The sequence below is a fragment of the Hyla sarda genome, chromosome 5 (genome assembly GCF_029499605.1).
Source record: "Hyla sarda isolate aHylSar1 chromosome 5, aHylSar1.hap1, whole genome shotgun sequence".
Lineage (NCBI taxonomy): Eukaryota > Metazoa > Chordata > Amphibia > Anura > Hylidae > Hyla > Hyla sarda.
This window is the reverse complement of record NC_079193.1, coordinates 29,911,390-29,935,748: the sequence shown is the minus strand read 5'-3', so window position 1 is coordinate 29,935,748 and position 24,359 is coordinate 29,911,390. Positions and strand designations below refer to the sequence as shown.

The following is a 24,359-nucleotide window of genomic DNA, read 5'->3' as shown; positions in this document are numbered from 1 at the left end:
TGTGTGTGTGTGTGTGCAGGGGGCACTGCTGTGACTAAAGGGGAAGTGTGTGTGTGTGTGCAGGGGGCACTGCTGTGACTAAAGGGGAAGGGTGTGTGTGTGCGCAGGGGGCACTGCTGTGACTAAAGGGGAAGTGTGTGTGTGCAGGGGGCACTGCTGTGACTAAAGGGGAAGTGTGTGTGTGTGTGTGTGCAGGGGGCACTGCTGTGACTAAAGGGGAAGTGTGTGTGTGTGTGCGCAGGGGGCACTGCTGTGACTAAAGTGGAAGTGTGTGTGTGTGTGTGTGCAGGGGGCACTGCTGTGACTAAAGGGGAAGGGTGTGTGTGTGCGCAGGGGGCACTGCTGTGACTAAAGGGGAAGTGTGTGTGTGTGTGCAGGGGGCACTGCTGTGACTAAAGGGGAAGTGTGTGTGTGTGTGTGTGTGTGTGTGTGTGTGCAGGGGGCACTGCTGTGATTAAAGGGGAAGTGTGTGTGTGTGTGTGCAGGGGGCACTGCTGTGACTAAAGGGTAAGTGTGTGTGTGTGTGTGTGTGCAGGGGGGCACTGCTGTGACTAAAGGGTAAGTGTGTGTGTGCAGGGGGCACTGCTGTCACCAAAGGGGAAGTGTGTGTGTGTGTGTGTGTGTGTGTGCAGGGGCCACTGCTGTGACTAAAGGGGAAGAGTGTGTGTGTGGGGGGGGGGGGGGGCAATAATATGACTAAAGGGGAAGGGTGTGTGGAAGGGGGGCACTGCTGTGACTAAAGAGGAAGCGTGTGTTTGTAAGGGGGCACTGATGTGAGTAAAGGGGAAATGTCTGTGAAGAGAGGGGACACTGCTGTGACTAATTACAGGAAAAAACTTTTTTTTTTATATATCAACTGGCTCCAGAAAGTTAAACAGATTTGTAAATTACTTCTATTAAGAAATCTTAGTCCTTTCAGTACTTATAACTGCTTATCACTGCTATGAATACTAGAGAAGTGTATATGTGTATTTGTGGGGGCACTGCTATGGATACTAGGGAAGTGTGTATGTGTATATGTGGGGGCACTGCTATGGATACTAGGGAAGTGTGTATGTGTATATGTGGGGGCACTGCTATGGATACTAGGGAAGTGTGTATGTGTATATGTGAGGGCACTGCTATGAATACTAGGGAAGTGTATATGTGGGGGCACTGCTATGAATACTAGGGAAGTGTATATGTGAGGGCACTGCTATGAATACTAGAGAAGTGTATATGTGAGGGCACTGCTATGGATACTAGGGAAGTGTGTATGTGTATATGTGGGGGCACTGCTATGAATACTAGGGAAGTGTATATGTGAGGGCACTGCTATGAATACTAGAGAAGCGTATATGTGAGGGCACTGCTATGAATACTAGAGAAGTGTGTATATGTGGGGGCACTTCTATGAATACTAGAGAAGTGTATATGTGGGGGCACTGCTATGGATACTAGAGAAGTGTGTATATGTGAGGGCACTGCTGTGAATACTAGAGAAGTGTATATGTGAGGGCACTGCTATGAATACTAGGGAAGTGTATATGTGGGGGCACTGCTATGGATACTAGAGAAGTGTGTATATGTGGGGGCACTGCTATGAATACTAGAGAAGTGTGTATATGTAGGGGCACTGCTATGAATACTAGAGAAGTGTGTATATGTGGGGGCACTGCAATGAATACTAGAGAAGTGTGTATATGTGAGGGCACTGCTATGAATACTAGGGAAGTGTGTATATGTGGGGGCATTGCTATGAATACTAGAGAAGTGTATATGTGGGGGCACTGCTATGAATACTAGGGAAGTGTATATGTGAGGGCACTGTTATGAATACTAGAGAAGTGTATATGTGTATATGTGGGGGCACTGCTATGAATACTAGGGAAGTGTATATGTGAGGGCACTGCTATGAATACTAGAGAAGCGTATATGTGAGGGCACTGCTATGAATACTAGAGAAGTGTGTATATGTGGGGGCACTGCTATGAATACTAGAGAAGTGTGTATATGTGGGGGCACTGCTATGAATACTAGAGAAGTGTATATGTGGGGGCACTGCTATGAATACTAGAGAAGTGTATATGTGGGGGCACTGCTATGAATACTAGAGAAGAGTGTATATGTGGGGGCACTGCTATGAATACTAGAGAAGTGTATATGTGGGGGCACTGCTATGAATACTAGAGAAGTGTGTATATGTGGGGGCACTGCTATGAATACTAGAGAAGTGTGTATATGTGGGGGCACTGCTATGGATACTAGAGAAGTGTATATGTGGGGGCACTGCTATGAATACTAGAGAAGTGTGTATATGTGGGGGCACTGCTATGAATACTAGAGAAGTGTATATGTGGGGGCACTGCTATGAATACTAGAGAAGTGTATATGTGGGGGCACTGCTATGAATACTAGGGAAGTGTATATGTGGGGGCACTGCTATGAATACTAGAGAAGTGTATATGTGGGGGCACTGCTATGAATACTAGAGAAGTGTGTATATGTGGGGGCACTGCTATGAATACTAGAGAAGTGTGTATATGTGGGGGCACTGCTATGAATACTAGAGAAGTGTGTATATGTGGGGGCACTGCTATGAATACTAGGGAAGTGTGTATATGTGGGGGCACTGCTATGAATACTAGAGAAGTGTATATGTGGGGGCACTGCTATGAATACTAGAGAAGTGTATATGTGGGGGCACTGCTATGAATACTAGAGAAGTGTGTATATGTGGGGGCACTGCTATGAATACTAGGGAAGTGTATATGTGGGGGCACTGCTATGAATACTAGGGAAGTGTATATGTGAGGGCACTGCTATGAATACTAGAGAAGTGTATATGTGAGGGCACGGCTATGAATACTAGAGAAGTGTGTATATGTGGGGGCACTGCTATGAATACTAGAGAAGTGTATATGTGGGGGCACTGCTATGAATACTAGGGAAGTGTATATGTGGGGGCACTGCTATGAATACTAGAGAAGTGTGTATATGTGGGGGCACTGCTATGAATACTAGAGAAGTGTGTATATGTGAGGGCACTGCTATGAATACTAGAGAAGTGTGTATATGTGGGGGCACTGCTATGAATACTAGAGAAGTGTATATGTGAGGGCACTGCTATGAATACTAGAGAAGTGTATATGTGAGGGCACTGCTATGAATACTAGGGAAGTGTATATGTGAGGGCACTGCTATGGATACTAGAGAAGTGTGTATATGTGGGGGCACTGCTATGAATACTAGAGAAGTGTGTATATGTGGGGGCACTGCTATGAATACTAGAGAAGTGTATATGTGGGGGCACTGCTATGAATACTAGAGAAGTGTATATGTGGGGGCACTGCTATGAATACTAGAGAAGTGTGTATATGTGGGGGCACTGCTATGAATACTAGAGAAGTGTATATGTGGGGGCACTGCTATGAATACTAGAGAAGTGTATATGTGGGGGCACTGCTATGAATACTAGAGAAGTGTATATGTGGGGGCACTGCTATGAATACTAGGGAAGTGTATAGGTGGGGGCACTGCTATGAATACTAGAGAAGTGTATATGTGGGGGCACTGCTATGAATACTAGGGAAGTGTATATGTGGGGGCACTGCTATGAATACTAGGGAAGTGTATATGTGGGGGCACTGCTATGAATACTAGAGAAGTGTGTATATGTGGGGGCACTGCTATGAATACTAGGGAAGTGTATATGTGGGGGCACTGCTATGAATACTAGAGAAGTGTGTATATGTGAGGGCACTGCTATGAATACTAGAGAAGTGTGTATATGTGGGGGCACTGCTATGAATACTAGAGAAGTGTGTATATGTGGGGGCACTGCTATGAATACTAGAGAAGTGTGTATATGTGGGGGCACTGCTATGAATACTAGAGAAGTGTGTATATGTGGGGGCACTGCTATGAATACTAGAGAAGTGTGTATATGTGGGGGCACTGCTATGAATACTAGAGAAGTGTGTATATGTGGGGGCACTGCTATGAATACTAGAGAAGTGTGTATATGTGGGGGCACTGCTATGAATACTAGAGAAGTGTGTATATGTGGGGGCACTGCTATGAATACTAGGGAAGTGTATATGTGGGGGCACTGCAATGAATACTAGAGAAGTGTATATGTGGGGGCACTGCTATGAATACTAGGGAAGTGTGTATATGTGGGGGCACTGCTATGAATACTAGAGAAGTGTATATGTGGGGGCACTGCTATGAATACTAGAGAAGTGTGTATATGTGGGGGCACTGCTATGAATACTAGGGAAGTGTGTATATGTGAGGGCACTGCTATGAATACTAGAGAAGTGTGTATATGTGAGGGCACTGCTATGAATACTAGGGAAGTGTATATGTGGGGGCACTGCTATGAATACTAGAGAAGTGTGTATATGTGAGGGCACTGCTATGAATACTAGAGAAGTGTGTATATGTGAGGGCACTGCTATGAATACTAGAGAAGTGTATATGTGGGGGCACTGCTATGAATACTAGAGAAGTGTGTATATGTGAGGGCACTGCTATGAATACTAGAGAAGTGTATATGTGGGGGCACTGCTATGAATACTAGAGAAGTGTATATGTGGGGGCACTGCTATGAATACTAGAGAAGTGTATATGTGGGGGCACTGCTATGAATACTAGGGAAGTGTGTATATGTGGGGGCACTGCTATGAATACTAGAGAAGTGTATATGTGGGGGCACTGCTATGGATACTAGAGAAGTGTATATGTGGGGGCACTGCTATGAATACTAGAGAAGTGTGTATATGTGGGGGCACTGCTATGAATACTAGAGAAGTGTATATGTGGGGGCACTGCTATGAATACTAGAGAAGTGTATATGTGGGGGCACTGCTATGGATACTAGAGAAGTGTATATGTGGGGGCACTGCTATGAATACTAGGGAAGTGTAAATGTGTAAAAGTGGTGCCCACTTTTTAGATATGTACCAATATTTGCTACCACCTTCTGGTCTCACAAAGCTGGGTGATTGGTGGTAAAGCGGAGGACCCAAAAGGAGAACATATAAACCTCATGCAGATGTCTCTCTGGTCGCACCCAACCTAGGACTCTTAATATTAAAGGGGTATTCCAGGCAAAAGCTTTTTTTTTTTATATATCAACTGGCTCCGGAAAGTTAAACAGATTTGTAAATTACTTCTATTAAAAAATCTTAATCCTTTCAGTACTTAGACAGAAAAGAACAACCTTAACTTCAGAAGGTTATAAGTACTGAAAGGATTAAGATTTTTTAATAGAAGTAATTTACAAATCTGTTTAACTTTCCGGAGCCAGTTGATATATAAAAAAAAGTTTTGGCCTGGAATACCCCTTTAATTCATGACCGGCCATGTGACCTGACTTATCCCCTTGGGGGCCACTTACCTTAGAAGGCTGCTGGGTCCTAATTTCTTGAGAATCGGATGCTGAGTCGGACTTGGTGCCCCCAGAATTTGGCTTCTCCTTTTTCCTCTTTTGTTTCTTCTTTTTCTTCTTAGCTCCAAGGTCCCCAGAGGGACTTCTGTTAGAGGAATACAATGGAATAGACAGTCGTTATATGGCGTCTACATAACGCAAAATGTATAGTCCCCCACAAATATTACCGTATATACTCGAGTATAAGCCGAGTTTTTCAGATTTTTCGTGCTGAAAACACCCCCCTCGTCTTATACTCGAGTGAACTCTCTGCCCTCAGTGGTCTTCAACCTGCGGACCTCCAGATGTTTCAAAACTACAACTGCCAGCAAGCCCGGACAGCCATCGGCTGTCCGGGCATGCTGGGAGTTGTAGTTTTGAAACATCTGGAGGTCCGCAGGTTGAAGACCACTGCCCGATGGCTGTCCGGGCATGCTGGGAGTTGTAGTTTTGGAACATCTGGAGGTCCGCAGGTTGAAGACCACTGTTAAATCAGACATTGACAAGCGGTGATGAAGGGGGTGGTGTGGGATGATGAAGGGGGGATGATGACAGGGTAAGATGAAGGGGGGGTGATGACAGGGTAAGATGAAGGGGGGGTGATGACAGGGTAAGATGAAGAGGGGGGTAATGACAGGGTGATGATGATGAGGGTGTTAATGATGGGGGTTTGGATGATGACATGGGGGGATGATGTATTTCCCACCCTAGGCTTATACTCGAGTCAATAATTTTTTATTTTTTTATTTTTTTTTTTTTTATTTATTTTTTTTTATTATTTTTTTATTTATTTATTTATTTTTTTTTTTTTTTCTTCCTGGGTTTTTGGGGTGAAATTAGGGGCCTCGGCTTATATTCGGGTCGGCTTATACTCGAGTATATACGGTAGCGAGTATTTCAACTCAGATTTCATACGTATGAATGATAAAGGACATTGGCATGAAGGGAGGGTGACCATTCCAGGGGCACACGTGACTTTTAAGGGTGCGTTCACACGGCCGTCTGTCCCCGTTTTTTTTTATCCCCGTTTCGGTTCCGTTCTTGAAGGCTGTAAAGGGATTAAAAACGGTTTTAAAAAAAATCCCATTCATGTTAATGGGATTTTTTTTTACAATCCGTTTACATTTGTTTGCACCCGACTGCACTCATTTCATTTTTTTTTTTTGCAGTATTTTTTCTTCCGTCAAAAAAACAGAAGAAAAAACGGATAAAGCTAATTTTACATTGAAGTCCATGGAAAACGGATGAGCCTTTAATGTCTTCCATTTGCATCCGTTTTTTCAATCCGTTTTTTGATCCGTTTTTACTTCTGAGCATGCTCAGAACAAAAAAAAAATAAATAAAATTTTTCTGGTTTATTAACAGAACAATAACAGATCCAAATGGATAACATCCGTTTGCATTGGTTATTGTCCGTTTTTTTTAAAGTCCGTTTTTATTTTGGACGGGAGAAGAACAGGACGGGTCTAGACGGCCGTGTGAACGCAGCCTAAGTGGGCGCTGTCAGTATCAAAAACTTTTTATATGTTGTACATCTTGGCAAAACATTAACGTTTCTAATATAATGTATCAAAAAAATGTTATCCCCTTTTTATAGAAATCTGGGCTTATAACAAAAAAGACCACTAGGGGTCCCCATACCATCCAGAACATAATCCTGTCCGGCTGCAGCTGAAGCACAGACAGGGACAGGGTCCAGAAAGTGATGGGGGGACTATCACTTCTCTGTGCTTACTCCTGTCCTATCAGACTGCAACAGAGAGGAGGGGGGGGGGGTTACAGAGCAGCCTGCAGGGATTGGATGAAGAGACCCAGCACAGTACAGCAGACTCAGGGAGGAAGTGAATTGCCTTGGACATGCCCCTTCCTGAGCAGTGGATGTCAGAATGAGTGAGCAACAGAACATTTGTTGAGCCAAATACAGAAGCAAGAGATGTAAAGAGTTGAAAAGCATCTGCATGACTTAGTGAGCAACATATAGAAGTATAATTTTTTTTCTGTTATATGACAGATACCCTTTAAAGGGGTACTCCGCTGCTCAGCGTTTGGAACAAACTGTTCTGGACGCTGGAGCTGGGAGCTCGTGACGTCATAGCCCCGCACCCTCAATGAAAGTCTATGGGAGGGGGCGTGACTCCAGCGTTCGGAACAGTTTGTTCCAAACGCTGAGCAGCGGAGTACCCCTTTAAGGGCGACTGCAAATCAGTTCCATAGGTCTGAATGGGGTTGTGTCTGTAGCAGACGCATGGTCTTTTGCAAGCCTTATAGATGTGAAGAGGAAAGTGGCAAAAAATTCTGATGCAAAACTACAACTCCCAGCATGCCCGGACAGCCGTTGGCTGTCCAGGCATGCTGGGAGTTGTAGTTTTGCAACAGCTGGAGGCACACTGGTTGGGAAACACTGCTGGGAGTTGCAGTTTTGCTACACCTGGAGGTTCTCCATCTCCATACATTAGTGGAAATTTTATTTATTTTTTTCTCAAATGAACTGGTGCCAGAAAGTTATGCAGCTTTGTAAATTACTTCTATTTAAAAATCTCAATCCTTCCAGTACTTATCAGCTGCTGTATGCTCCAGAGGAAGTTGTGTCGTTCTTTCCAGTCTGACCACAGTGCTCTCTGCTGACACCTCTGTCCGTATCAGGAACTGTCCAGAGCAGGAGAGGTTTGCTATGGGAATTTGCTTGTACTCTAGACAGTTTCGGACAAGGACAGAGGTGTCAGCAGAGAGCACTGTGGTCAGAAAAAAAAGAACTACACAACTTCCTCCGGAGCATACAGCAGCTGATAAGTACTGGAAGGGATAAGATTTTTAGATAGAAGTAATTTACAAATCTGTTTAACTTTCTGGCACAAGTTCATTTGGATTTAAAAAAACGTTTTCCACCGGAGTACCCCTTTAAGGTGTAGCATCCAACATCACCCTGGAAACTGTGCAGGCAGAGCTGAAATTCTGCTGCAAGGAAAAGAAAAAAAGCTCAGGGCCAGAGCAAAGTGGCCATTGTGTCGTCTAAAGTGATATATCCTTTATGGAAGCACTGCGCCAATACGGGGCACGATGTCTTACTGTGCTACAAACGTCTAGAGCAGTGGTCTCCAACCTGCGGACCTCCAGATGTTGCAAAACTACAACTCCCAGCATGCCCGGACAGCCAACGGCTGTCCGGGCATGCTGGGAGTTGTAGTTTTGCAACATCTGGAGGTCCACAGGTTGGAGACCACTAGTCTAGAGGGAAGCCGCTAATCTGGTGTCTCACTCTGCCAATTTTAAAAGAAATCTGTCATCAGTGTCACCTGTACTAACCTGTCGGTACAAGCAGATAGTGCAGAAGACACTGATGACAACAGTACTTACCTGGTCCCGGTCCGTGCAGTCGTTCTCCGGTAATCCTCTTCGGTATCTTCAGCTCCGGGCCCGGCTTGGAGCATGGGCGGAGCTTAGTGACATCACCGCTACTGCTCTCTGCTGGGTCCCGCTGCTAGTAAACAGCAGCGGTGATGTCACTAAGCTCCGCCCATGCTCCAAGCCGGGCCCGAAGCTAAAGACACCGGAGAAGACAACCGGAGAACGACTGCATGGAACGGGACCAGGTAAGTACCGTTGTCATCAGTGTCACCTGCACTGTCTGTTTGTACCGACGGATGACACTCGTGACAGGTTTCCTTTTGAAGGGCTTATATGGCATTTAGCAAAGATTTGTACATATAAAAAAAAAATATATATATATATATATATATATATATATATATATATATATATATATAATAAATAGAAAAATTTAAACCCACTATACTTACCTAATCTCAGTTCCACGCAGTTCTGTCCGATTCCCTGATCTTCTGTCCTCATTCCGCTGTTATTGCTCCTTTTTGGAGTATGCAAATTAGGTCCTTGGGGCGTGGGCGGAGCTTGGACGTAATCTATCAATGACAGAGCCACAGGACAGCAGGAAGCAGAGGTAAGCCCTCCGGCTACCTCCACAGTGGATCACCCGCCCATGATCGCGCTGCGGAGGGGGGGGGGTGATCCACCCCACTAGCCCACCAGGGAGCATTCAAAGATCCCTTTAGACGTCGCTGTCAGCTTTGACAGCGGCGATCTAGAGGGTTAATAGGCAGCCGCAGCGATCGCTGCATGCTGGCTATTAGGGGCGGCCCCCAGCTACTGAAAACAGCCGGGGGCAGCAGAGTATGGAGCGGGCAGGAGTCCGGAGCCCACTCCATACACCCAGAGCGCCGCCGCGTCAGATCCGGCCCTGCTTGCACGAGCCGGAAAAATTCACCTACTCGGCTCCACAAATGTGGAATTTGTATCTCCTGACGCCCGGAACATGCTGTTCCGGGCGTCAGGAGATACAAATTCCACATCCCTAAAAGGATCGATTCAAAAATATTTTGAATCGATTCAGTATCGCCAAATGAAAAATCGCGATAATCCCGCAAATCAATTTTTTCTTACATCCCTAATCAATATGGGGGGTTAGTTGTACCCAGGCCCATACCCCCTACAAGGCCCAGTGTTACATAACACATGTGATGGTCGGGGGGCATCATCTCTGCACCTACAGTGAAAGACATATTGTGCACCCCCCCCTGTGTGACACTGGCGGAGCCATCACCCGGCTCCTGCTGTCATCTAGTGCAGCGCGCGGCCGATCAGTGACAGAGAGAGAGAGAAGTCTCCATGTGCTACAGCCCACACACCAGAGTGTGACCACGACTAAGGATGACGCATCCAACCACTGCAGTGCAGCCCCCATACAGATAAGAAAAGGGAGCAGTCAAGACATACATTAGTGTTTCTCAACCAGGGTGCCTCCAGCTGGTGCAAAACTACAACTCCCAGCATGCCCGGACAGCCGTTGGCTGTCCGGGCATGCTGGGAGTTGTAGTTTTGCAACAGCTGATGGCACCCTGGTTGAGAAACACTGACGTAGATACTGGCAGCACCGAATGATAAGTAATGTATGTACACAGTGACCTCGCCAGCAGAATAGTGAGTGCAGCGCTGGAGTATAATACAGGATATAACTCAGGATCAGTACAGGATAAGTAATGTAATGTATGTACACAGTGACCTCACCAGCAGAATAGTGAGTACAGCTCTGAAGTATAATACAGGATATAACTCAGGATCAGTACAGGATAAGTAATGTAATGTATGTATACAGTGACCCCACCAGCAGAATAGTGAGTACAGCTCTGGAGTATAATACCGGATATAACTCAGGATCAGTACAGGATAAGTAATGTAATGTATGTACACAGTGACCTCACCAGCAGAATAGTGAGTACAGCTCTGGAGTATAATACAGGATATAACTCAGGATCAGTACAGGATAAGTAATGTAATGTATGTACACAGTGACCCCACCAGCAGAATAGTGAGTACAGCTCTGGAGTATAATGCAGGATATAACTCAGGATCAGTACAGGATAAGTAATATAATGTATGTACACAGTGACCTCACCAGCAGAATAGTGAGTACAGCTCTGGAGTATAATACAGGATATAACTCTGGATCAGTACAGGATAAGTAATGTAATGTATGTACACAGTGACCTCACCAGCAGAATAGTGAGTACAGCTCTGGAGTATAATACAGGATATAACTCAGGATCAGTACAGGATAAGTAATGTAATGTATGTTCACAGTGACCCCACCAGCAGAATAGTGAGTACAGCTCTGGAGTATAATACAGGATATAACTCAGGATCAGTACAGGATAAGTAATGTAATGTATGTTCACAGTGACCCCACCAGCAGAATAGTGAGTACAGCTCTGAAGTATAATACAGGATATAACTCAGGATCAGTACAGGATAAGTAATGTAATGTATGTTCACAGTGACCCCACCAGCAGAATAGTGAGTACAGCTCTGGAGTATAATACAGGATAAGTAATGTAATGTATGTACACAATGACACAGGATCAGGCGTCATCACCCACCAGAGACAGCAAGAGATTTCCTAGAAATAAACTAGAGCGAAGAGCAGACTGGGCAGAGAGGATTCTGCTGTGGTGGGTGATCGGGTCAGGGGGGCACACAAGGTGAGCCCAGGAGTCAGCGCCACCTCCACAAGGGCATCACAGCCAATGCGTTTAATTGGGGAAAGGCCAAGAATACTCTAGATGGGAAAATGGTCATCTACTAGGACAGTGTTTCCCAACCAGCATTCCTCCAGCTGTTGCAAAACTACAAATCCCAGTATGCCCAAACAGGCAAAACCTGTTTGTGCATGCTAGGAGTTATGGTTTTGCAGCAGCTGGAGGCACCCTAGTTGGGAAACACTGTCCTAGGGCAAGATACACACTGGGTAGAAATTAAATGGGCTATGTCACTAAAACACATTTTTGCTATTACTCTCCTTATGGTAAATACAAAATCTTTCTAATGTACTTTGTTTTAAAAAAAAAATTATGTTTTATCTGTGTTTAAAAAAGCTGCCACTAGGTGTCTCCTTTCTTGTCCAGAGCACATTTTCCCCTATCTATTGCACAGACTTCGGACTCCTGTTGGCCTGGCAGAAGTCCAAAATCAGGAAATGCTGAGGGGGGTGCAGCCTTAGCCAATCATAGCTCATCTGACTGAGCAGAAAATACAGAGCTATATCAAGGTGGAAAACTAAAAAAATAAAGGGGGGGGGGGGTTACCATGATGGGGGCAGTGAACTGGGAGGATTATAAAATTTAACAAGATCATAACGGTTACTCTTTAACCCCTTAAGGGCCCTTGAGACGTCATGAAATCATTCAGAAGGCATCCCGTGCAAATGCCCAGGGGGGTCATCAGATCCCCCCCCCCATGTCGGCGATCGCGGCAAATCGCAAGTGAATTCAAACTTGCGATTTGCGCAATTCCAGGTCATTACGGGTCTATAGTGACCCGGTGACCCGGAATATAAGGGGGATTGCGGGTGTCTAAGACACCCACGATCCCCCTAAAGCAATAGGAGTGAGGTGGCAGAGGTGCCACCCCTCCTATCCCTGCTATTGGTGGTCTAGACGCAACCACCAATAGCAGATCGGGGGCGGGGGGGGGGGTTAACTTTCGTTTTCCCCGTCCTGCCCTCCCACAATAGGCGGGGCAGGATGGGGAAACGACGGGGAGCGGCGCAGAAGATCCACTTACTGATTCGGACGTGCGACGGAGGCTGCGGGCGACGGAGATCGGCGGGCGGCGATGACGTGCGGCTGGATCCGATGGAAGCCGGTGAGTTGCCTAGCAACATATGGAGGGTACAGTTTGAGACCATTATACAGTGGTCTCTAACTGTAGCCCTCCAGATGTTGCAAAACTACAACTCCCAGCATGCCCAGACAGCTTTTTGGGCATGCTGGGCATTTAGCTTTGCAACAGCTGGAGGGCTACAGTTTGAGACCACTATATAGTGGTCCCTAAACTGTAGCCCTCCAGATCTTGCAAAACTACAACTCCCAGCATGCCCAAACAACTGTTTGCTGTCAGGGCATGCTAGAATTTGAAGTTTTGCAACAGCTGGAGGACCACAGTTTGGAGATCACCTTGCAGTGTTCTCTAAAACTGTAGCCCTCCAGATGTTGCAAAACTGCAAATCCCAGCATGTCCAAACAGCAAACAGCTGTTTCGGCATGCTTTGAGTTGTAGTTGCGTACCTCCAGCTGTTGCATAACTACATCTCCCAGCATGCCCTTCGGCGATCAGTACATGCTGGGAGTTGTAGTTTTGCAACAGCTGGAGGCACACTGGTTGGAAAATACTGAGTTAGTTAACAGAACCTACATGAAGGTTTTCCAACCAGTGTGTCTCCAGCTGTTGCAAAAGTACAACTCCCAGGATGCACGGTCTGTCAGTACATGCTGGGAGTTGTAGTTTTGAAAGAGCTGGAGGTTTGCCCCCCCCCCCCATGTGAACGTACAGGGTACATTCACACGGGCAGGTTTACAGTAAGTTTCCTGCTTCAAGTTTGGGCTGTGGCAAATTTTTGACCGCAGCGCAAACTCCTAGCGGGGAAACTTACTGTAACCCGCCAGTGCGAATGTACCCTAAAAACTCTACACTACACTAACACATAATAAAGGGTAAAACACTACATATACACCCCCTTACACTGTCCCCCCAATAAAAATGAAAAACGAATTGTATGGCAGTGTTTCCAAAACAGAGCCTCCAGCTGTTGCAAAACAACAACTCCCAGCATTTCCGGACAGCCACTGACTGTCCAGGCATGCTGGAAATTTAGCAACAGCTGGAGGCACCCTGTTTGGGAATCACTGGCGTAGAATACCCCTATGTCCAACCCTGTGCAATCCCTAATTTAGTCCTCAAATGTGCATGGCGCTCTCTCACTTCAGAGACCTGTCGTATTTCAAGGAAACAGTTTAGGGCCACATATGGGGTATCTCCATACTCGGGAGAAATTGCACTACAAATTTTGGGGGGCTTTTACCGCTTATGAAAAGGAAAAGTTGGGGTCTACACCAGCTTGTTAGTGTAAAAAAATGTAAAAAAATTACACTGACATGCTGGTGTTGCCCCATACTTTTTATTTTCACAAGCGTTAAAAGGAAAAAAAGACCCACAAAATTTTTAACGCAATTTCTCCTGAGTACATAAATACCCCATATGTGGGCGTAAAATGCTCTGCGGGCGCACAACAAGGCTCAGAAGTGAGAGCGCACTATGTACATTTGAGGCCTAAATTGGTGATTTGCACAGGGGTGGCCGATTTTACAGCGGTTCTGACATAAACGCAAAAAAATAAATACCCACATGTGACCCCATTTTGGAAACTACACCCCTCACGGAATGTAATGTAAGGGGTGCAGTGAGCATTTATGCCCCACAGGGGTCTGGCAGATTTTTGGAACAGTGGTCCGTGAAAATGAAAAATTAAATTTTTCATTTGCACAGCCCACTGTTCCAAAAATCTGTCAAACGCCAGTGGGGTGTAAATACTCACTGCACCCCTTATTACATTCTGTGAGGGGTGTAGTTTCCAAAATAGGGTCACATGTGGGGGGTCCACTGTTCTGGCACCACGGGGGGCTTTGTAAACGCACATGGCCCCTGACTTCCATTCCAAACAATTTTTTTTCCAAAAGCTCAATGGCGCTCCTTCTCTTCTGAGCATTGTAGTTCGCCCGCAAAGCATTTTATGTCCTAACATGGGGTATTTCCATACTCAGAAGAGATGGGGTTACAAATTTTGGGGGTCATTTTGTCCTATTATCCCTTGTAAAAATTTTAATTTTGAGGGAAAACTAGCGTTTTAGTGAAAAACAAAAAACAAAAAAAAAAAACATTTTCACATCCAACTTTAACAAAAAGTCAAACACCTGTGGGGGTGTTAAGGCTCACTGGACACCTTGTTACGTGCCTTGAGGGGTGTAGTTTCCAAAATGGTATGCCATGTGTTTTTTTCTTTTTTGCTGTTCTGGCACCATAGGGGCTTCTGAAATGTGACATGCCCCCCAAAAACCATTTCAGAAAAACTCACTCTCCAAAATCCCACTGTCGCTCCTTCCCTTCTGAGCCCTCTACTGCGCCCGCCGAACAATTTCCATACACATATGAGGTATTTTCTTACTCGAGAGAAATTGGGTTACACATTGTAGGAAGATTTCTCTCCTTTTACCCCTTGTAAAAATTCAATAACTGGGTCTACAAAAACATGCGAGTGTAAAAAAATGAAGATTTTGAATTTTTTTCTTCAATTTGCTGCTATTCCTGTGAAACACCTAAAGGGTTAACAAACTTACTGAATGTCATTTTGAATACTTTGGGGGGTGCAGTTTTTATAATGGGGTCATTTTTGGGGTATTTCTAATATGAAGACCCTTCAAATCCACTTTAAAACAGAACTGGTCCATGAAAAATTTTGATTTTGAAAATTTTGTGAAAAATTGGAAAATTGCTGCTGAACTTTGAAGCCCTCTGGTGTCTTCCAAAAGTTAAAACTCATAAATGTTATGATGGAAACATAAAGTAGACATATTGTATATGTGAATCAATATATAATTTATTTGGAATTTCCATTTTCCTTATAAGCAGAGAGCTTCAAAGTTAAAAAAAAAATGCAAAATTTTAAATTTTTTCATCAAATTTTGGAATTTTTTCACCAAGAAATGATGCAAGTGTCGACAACATTTTTACCACTAACATAAAGTAGAATATGTCACGAAAAAACAATCTCGGAATCAGAATGAAAGGTAAAAGCATCCCAGAGTTATTAATGCTTAAAGTGACAGTGGTCAGATGTGCAAAAAATGGCCGGGTCCTACAGTGAAAATTGGCTGGGTCCTTAAGTGGTTAAAAAAAATAATCCAGGATTAGAAAAGCCACAGTTGATGTCTTCCAGGAACAGTGCCCCTCTGCCCTTAGGTAGTGTGTGGTATTGCAGCTGATGTGAAAGTATCCAAGTTGCAATACCAAACACAAACTGAGCAAAGGTGTGGCGCCTTTTTTGGAATAAAGCAGCCATGTTCTAATCATCAATAATCTCTTTAAGTCAAGAGAGAAACGTAAGCCTGGCATCAGTCAGAGAACATGCAGAAGATGGTTGTGGGGAGTAGAGCGCCCTTAGGAGGTGGGTACAGTGGGCAGAGAGTCCACAGAGTCTACTAGAGGCAGAGTGCACAGAGGAGGTGGGACAGAAGACATGCAGGAGGTGGGTACTGGGGGGCAGATCACACGCAGGTAGGCATTGGGAGGCAGATCACGCACTGGTGGGCACAGGGGGGGGGGGCACATCACGCACTGGTGGGCACAGGGGGGGGGGCACATCACGCACTGGTGGGCACAGGGGGGGCACATCACACACTGGTGGGCACAGGGGGGGCACATCACACACTGGTGGGCACAGGGGGGGCACATCACACACTGGTGGGCACAGGGGGGGCACATCACACACTGGTGGGCACAGGGGGGGCACATCACACACTGGTGGGCACAGGGGGGGCACATCACACACTGGTGGGCACAGGGGGGGGCACATCACACACTGGTGGGCACAGGGGGGGGCACATCACACACTGGTGGGCACAGGGGGGGGCACATCACACACTGGTGGGCACAGGGGGGGGCACATCACACACTGGTGGGCACAGGGGGGGCACATCACACACTGGTGGGCACAGGGGGGGGCACATCACACACTGGTGGGCACAGGGGGGGGCACATCACACACTGGTGGGCACAGGGGGGGGCACATCACACACTGGTGGGCACAGGGGGGGGCACATCACACACTGGTGGGCACAGGGGGGGGGCACATCACACACTGGTGGGCACAGGGGGGGGGCACATCACACACTGGTGGGCACAGGGGGGGGGCACATCACACACTGGTGGGCACATCACACACTGGTGGGCACAGGGGGGGGCACATCACACACTGGTGGGCACAGGGGGGGGGCACATCACACACTGGTGGGCACAGGGGGGGGGGCACATCACACACTGGTGGGCACAGGGGGGCACATCACACACTGGTGGGCACAGGGGGGGCACATCACACACTGGTGGGCACAGGGGGGGCACATCACACACTGGTGGGCACAGGGGGGGCACATCACACACTGGTGGGCACAGGGGGGGCACATCACACACTGGTGGGCACAGGGGGGGCACATCACACACTGGTGGGCACAGGGGGGGCACATCACACACTGGTGGGCACAGGGGGGGCACATCACACACTGGTGGGCACAGGGGGGGCACATCACACACTGGTGGGCACAGGGGGGGCACATCACACACTGGTGGGCACAGGGGGGGCACATCACACACTGGTGGGCACAGGGGGGGCACATCACACACTGGTGGGCACAGGGGGGGCACATCACACACTGGTGGGCACAGGGGGGGCACATCACACACTGGTGGGCACAGGGGGGGGCACATCACACACTGGTGGGCACAGGGGGGGGCACATCACACACTGGTGGGCACAGGGGGGGGCACATCACACACTGGTGGGCACAGGGGGGGGCACATCACACACTGGTGGGCACAGGGGGGGCACATCACACACTGGTGGGCACAGGGGGGGGCACATCACACACTGGTGGGCACAGGGGGGGGCACATCACACACTGGTGGGCACAGGGGGGGGCACATCACACACTGGTGGGCACAGGGGGGGCACATCACACACTGCTGGGCACAGGGGGGGCACATCACACACTAGTGGGCACAGGGGGAGCACATCACACACTAGTGGGCACAGGGGGAGCACATCACACAGATGTGGGCACTGGGGGCAGATCACACACTGGTGGGGCAGATCACACGCTGGTGGGCACGGGGGGGGGGTCAGATCACATGCTGGTGGGCACAGGGGGGTCAGATCACACGCTGGTGGGCACAGGGGGGGTCAGATCACACGCAGGTGGGCACAGGGGGGGCAGACCACACGCAGGTGGGCACAGGGGGGGCAGACCACACGCAGGTGGGCACAGGGGGGGCAGACCACACGCTGGTGGGCACAGGGGGGGCAGACCACATGCTGGTGGGCACAGGGGGGGCAGACCACAGGCTGGTGGGCACAGGGGGGCAGACCACACGCTGGTGGGCACAGGGGGGGCAGACCACACGCTGGTGGGCACAGGGGGGGCAGACCACACGCTGGTGGGCACAGGGGGGGCAGACCACACGCTGGTGGGCACAGGGGGGGGCAGACCACACGCTGGTGGGCACAGGGGGGGGCAGACCACACGCTGGTGGGCACAGGGGGGGGGCACATCACACACTGGTGGGCACAGGGGGGCACATCACACACTGGTGGGCACAGGGGGGGCACATCACACACTGGTGGGCACAGGGGGGGGGGCACATCACACACTGGTGGGCACAGGGGGGGCACATCACACACTAGTGGGCACAGGGGGGGCACATCACACACTAGTGGGCACAGGGGGAGCACATCACACACTAGTGGGCACAGGGGGAGCACATCACACACTAGTGGGCACAGGGGGAGCACATCACACAGATGTGGGCACTGGGGGCAGATCACACACTGGTGGGGCAGATCACACGCTGGTGGGCACGGGGGGGGTCAGATCACACGCTGGTGGGCACAGGGGGGGGTCAGATCACACGCAGGTGGGCACAGGGGGGGCAGACCACACGCAGGTGGGCACAGGGGGGGCAGACCACACGCAGGTGGGCACAGGGGGGGCAGACCACACGCTGGTGGGCACAGGGGGGGCAGACCACACGCTGGTGGGCACAGGGGGGGCAGACCACACGCTGGTGGGCACAGGGGGGGGGCAGACCACACGCTGGTGGGCACAGGGGGGGGCAGACCACACGCTGGTGGGCACAGGGGGGGGCAGACCACACGCTGGTGGGCACAGGGGGGGGGCAGACCGCACGCTGGTGGGCACAGGGGGGGGGCAGACCGCACGCTGGTGGGCACAGGGGGGGGGCAGACCACACGCTGGTGGGCACAGGGGGGGGGCAGACCACACGCTGGTGGGCACAGGGGGGGCAGACCACACGCTGGTGGGCACAGGGGGGGCAGACCACACGCTGGTGGGCACAGGGGGGGGAGCAGACCACACGCTGGTGGGCACAGGGGGGGGAGCAGACCACACGCTGGTGGGCACAGGGGGGGCAGACCACACGCTGGTGGGCACAGGGGGGCAGACCACACGCTGGTGGGCACAGGGGGGGGGCAGACCACACGCTGGTGGGCACAGGGGGGGGCAGACCACACGCTGGTGGGCACAGGGGGGGGCAGACCACACGCTGGTGGGCACAGGGGGGGGCAGACCACACGCTGGTGGGCACAGGGGGAGCACATCACACACGTGGGCACTGGGGGCAGATCACACACTGGTGGGGCAGATCACACGCTGGTGGGCACAGGGGGGTCAGATCACACGCTGGTGGGCACAGGGGGGGGGTCAGATCACACGCTGGTGGGCACAGGGGGGGCAGCCCACACGCAGGTGGGCACAGGGGGGGCAGACCACACGCAGGTGGGCACAGGGGGGGCAGACCACACGCTGGTGGGCACAGGGGGGGCAGACCACACGCTGGTGGGCACAGGGGGGGCAGACCACACGCTGGTGGGCACAGGGTGGGGGCAGACCACACGCTGGTGGGCACAGGGGGGGGCAGACCACACGCTGGTGGGCACAGGGGGGGGCAGACCACACGCTGGTGGGCACAGGGGGGGGGGCAGACCACACGCTGGTGGGCACAGGGGGGGCAGACCACACGCTGGTGGGCACAGGGGGGGGGGCAGACCACACGCTGGTGGGCACAGGGGGGGGGCAGACCACACGCTGGTGGGCACAGGGGGGGGCAGACCACACGCTGGTGGGCACAGGGGGGGGCAGACCACACGCTGGTGGGCACAGGGGGGGGCAGACCACACGCTGGTGGGCACAGGGGGGGCAGACCACACGCTGGTGGGCACAGGGGGGGGGCAGACCACACGCTGGTGGGCACAGGGGGGGGGCAGACCACACGCTGGTGGGCACAGGGGGGGGCAGACCACACGCTGGTGGGCACAGGGGGGGCAGACCACACGCTGGTGGGCACAGGGGGGGGGCAGACCACACGCTGGTGGGCACAGGGGGGGGCAGACCACACACTGATGGGCATTGGGGGCAGACCACACACTGGTGGGCACTGTGGGGCAGATCACACACTGGTGGGCACTGTGGGGCAGATCACACACTGGTGGGCACTGTGGGGCAGATCACACACTGGTGGGCACTGTGGGGCAGATCACACATTGTTGGGCACTGGGGGGCAGATCACACATTGTTGGGCACTGGGGGGCAGATCACGCATTGTTGGGCACTGGGGGGCAGATCACGCATTGTTGGGCACTGGGGGGCAGATCACACACTGGTGGGCACCAGGGGCAGATCACACACTGGTGGGCACCAGGGGCAGATCACACACTGATGGGCACTGTGGGCAGATCACACACTGATGGGCACCGGGGGGCAGATCACACACTGATGGGCACCGGGGGGCAGATCACACACTGATGGGCACCGGGGGGCAGATCACACACTGATGGGCACCGGGGGGCAGATCACACACTGATGGGCACCGGGGGGGCAGATCCCACATTGTTGGGCACTAGGGGGTAGATCACACATTGTTGGGCACTAGGGGGCACATCACACACTGTGGGGCACATCACACACTGGTGGGCACTGGGGGCAGATCACACACTGATGGGCACTGTGGGCAGATCACACACTGGTGGGCACCGGGGGGCAGATCACACATTGTTGGGCACGGGGGGGCACATCACACATTGTTGGGCACGGGGGGGCACATCACACATTGTTGGGCACCGGGGGGCACATCACACATTGTTGGGCACTAGGGGGCACATCACACACTGTGGGGCACATCACACACTGGTGGGCACTGGGGGCAGATCACACACTGATGGGCACTGTGGGCAGATCACACACTGATGGGCACCGGGGGGCAGATCACACATTGTTGGGCACCGGGGGGCACATCACACATTGTTGGGCACCGGGGGGCACATCACACATTGTTGGGCACCGGGGGGCACATCACACATTGTTGGGCACCGGGGGGCACATCACACATTGTTGGGCACCGGGGGGCACATCACACATTGTTGGGCACCGGGGGGCACATCACACATTGTTGGGCACCGGGGGGCACATCACACATTGTTGGGCACCGGGGGGCACATCACACATTGTTGGGCACCGGGGGGGCACAACACACATTGTTGGGCACCGGGGGGGGCACATCACACATTGTTGGGCACCGGGGGGGGCACATCACACATTGTTGGGCACCGGGGGGGCACATCACACATTGTTGGGCACCGGGGGGGCACATCACACATTGTTGGGCACCGGGGGGGCACATCACACATTGTTGGGCACCGTGGGGGCACATCACACATTGTTGGGCACCGTGGGGGCACATCACACATTGTTGGGCACCGGGGGGCACATCACACATTGTTGGGCACCGGGGGGCACATCACACATTGTTGGGCACCGGGGGGCACATCACACATTGTTGGGCACCGGGGGGCACATCACACATTGTTGGGCACCGGGGGGCACATCACACATTGTTGGGCACCGGGGGGCACATCACACATTGTTGGGCACCGGGGGGCACATCACACATTGTTGGGCACCGGGGGGCACATCACACATTGTTGGGCACCGGGGGGCACATCACACATTGTTGGGCACCGGGGGGCACATCACACATTGTTGGGCACCGGGGGGCACATCACACATTGTTGGGCACCGGGGGGCACATCACACACTGTTGGGCACCGGGGGGCACATCACACACTGTTGGGCACCGGGGGGCACATCACACACTGTTGGGCACCGGGGGGCACATCACACACTGTTGGGCACCGGGGGGCAGATCACACACTGATGGGCACCGGGGGGCAGATCACACACTGATGGGCACCGGGGGGCAGATCACACACTGATGGGCACCGGGGGGCAGATCACACACTGATGGGCACCGGGGGGCAGATCACACACTGATGGGCACCGGGGGGCAGATCACACACTGATGGGCACCGGGGGGCAGATCACACACTGATGGGCACCGGGGGGCAGATCACACACTGATGGGCACCGGGGGGCAGATCACACACTGATGGGCACCGGGGGGCAGATCACACACTGATGGGCACCGGGGGGCAGATCACACACTGATGGGCACCGGGGGGCAGATCACACACTGATGGGCACCGGGGGGCAGATCACACACTGATGGGCACCGGGGGGCAGATCACACACTGATGGGCACCGGGGGGCAGATCACACACTGATGGGCACCGGGGGGCAGATCACACACTGATGGGCACCGGGGGGCAGATCACACACTGATGGGCACCGGGGGGCAGATCACACACTGATGGGCACCGGGGGGCAGATCACACACTGATGGGCACCGGGGGGCAGATCACACACTGATGGGCACCGGGGGCAGATCACACACTGATGGGCACCGGTGGCAGATCACACACTGATGGGTACCGGGGGCAGATCACACACTGATGGGTACCGGGGGCAGATCACACACTGATGGGCACCGGGGGCAGATCACACACTGGTGGGTACTGTGGGGCAGATCACACACTGGTGGGTACTGTGGGGCAGATCACACACTGGTGGGCACTGGGGGCAGATCACACATTGATGGGCACTGGGGGCAGATCACACATTGATGGGCACTGGGGGCAGATCACACATTGGTGGGCACTGGGGGCAGATCACACATTGGTGGGCACTGGGGGCAGATCACACACTGGTGGGCACTGGGGGGCAGATCACACACTGGTGGGTACTGTGGGGCAGATCACACACTGGTGGGCACTGGGGGCAGATCACACATTGATGGGCACTGGGGGCAGATCACACATTGGTGGGCACTGGGGGCAGATCACACATTGGTGGGCACTGGGGGCAGATCACACATTGATGGGCACTGGGGGCAGATCACACATTGATGGGCACTGGGGGCAGATCACACATTGGTGGGCACTGGGGGGCAGATCACACACTGGTGGGCACTGGGGGGCAGATCACACACTGATGGGTACTGTGGGGCAGATCACACACTGGTGGGCACTGGGGGCAGATCACACACTGGTGGGCACTGGGGGCAGATCACACATTGATGGGCACTGGGGGCAGATCACACACTGGTGGGCACTGGGGGCAGATCACACACTGGTGGGCACGGGGGGCAGATCACACACTGGTGGGCACTGGGGGGGCAGATCACACACTGGTGGGCACTGGGGGGCAGATCACACACTGGTGGGCACTGGGGGGCAGATCACACACTGGTGGGCACTGGGGGGCAGATCACACACTGGTGGGCACTGGGGGCAGATCACACACTGGTGGGCACGGGGGGCAGATCACACACTGGTGGGCACTGGGGGGCAGATCACACACTGGTGGGCACTGGGGGGCAGATCACACACTGATGGGCACGGGGGGCAGATCACACACTGGTGGGCACTGGGGGGCAGATCACACACTGATGGGCACGGGGGGCAGATCACACACTGGTGGGCACTGGGGGGCAGATCACACACTGGTGGGCACTGGGGGGCAGATCACACACTGGTGGGCACTGGGGGGCAGATCACACACTGATGGGCACTGGGGGGCAGATTACACACTGGTGGGCACTGGGGGGGCAGATCACACACTGGTGGGCACTGGGGGGGCAGATCACACACTGGTGGGCACTGGGGGCAGATCACACACTGATGGGCACTACCATGGAAAGTTATCCTGGGGTGTAGTAGTAGATGCCATCTCCGGAGGCCCCTGGGCACATGCCTCCTGTATGACGTGTGTCCAGCATGTTATATAGCGGCACACTGCACCATCACACAATGCCGCCTGCACCCGGGCCCGCACCCTCCGCTCCCCCGCCTCACCCCTTGGCATGCTCGGCCTCGTCCTCGTTGTCCCCGTCTATGCCGCAGGTGTCCTGGTCATCCAGCTCCAGGCTCTGCTGGCTGGCCGCCGACTCACTGTCCTCCGCCATCACGACACTGACACACAGAGAGGACTGAGCCGGAGCTGGGCAGCCAGCATCCCGACAGCGGCCTCTGCAGGCCAGGAGAGGAATCACACCCCGCACGCCTGCAATCTCATCTGAGGCACCAGGGGGCGCCCGCACTGAGCACACAGCGGCTGTGTACACACTCACAGGGGAGGGGGCAGGAGTCACGTATATATATGTGCGCTGTAAAGTAAAAAGAAAGTGGCCTTTTAAGATAGAAAACTGCTGAAAAGGGAACCAGTATTACAGTGTCATCAGTTTTGCACCCATAGTACATATGTTATGCATGGTGCAAGTGGTCTCCAACTTGTGAATCTCTAGCTGTTGGAAAACTACAACTCCCAGCATGCTCGGACAGCCGTAGGCTGTCCGAGCATGC

General features: G+C 52.0%; 1 protein-coding gene across 1 annotated transcript in view; it reads right to left on the bottom strand.

Moving 5' to 3' along the window:
• NMT2 (N-myristoyltransferase 2) overlaps positions 1-24,037 on the bottom strand; it is a gene marked incomplete in the record, with an annotated part of 47,621 nt that extends 23,584 nt beyond the window's left edge. The window contains 2 exon segments of the mRNA XM_056519097.1: positions 5,384-5,519; positions 23,853-24,037. Of these exon segments, the coding sequence (XP_056375072.1) occupies positions 5,384-5,519; positions 23,853-23,962 (246 nt within the window).
• Between the last annotated feature and the right edge of the window lie 322 nt (positions 24,038-24,359).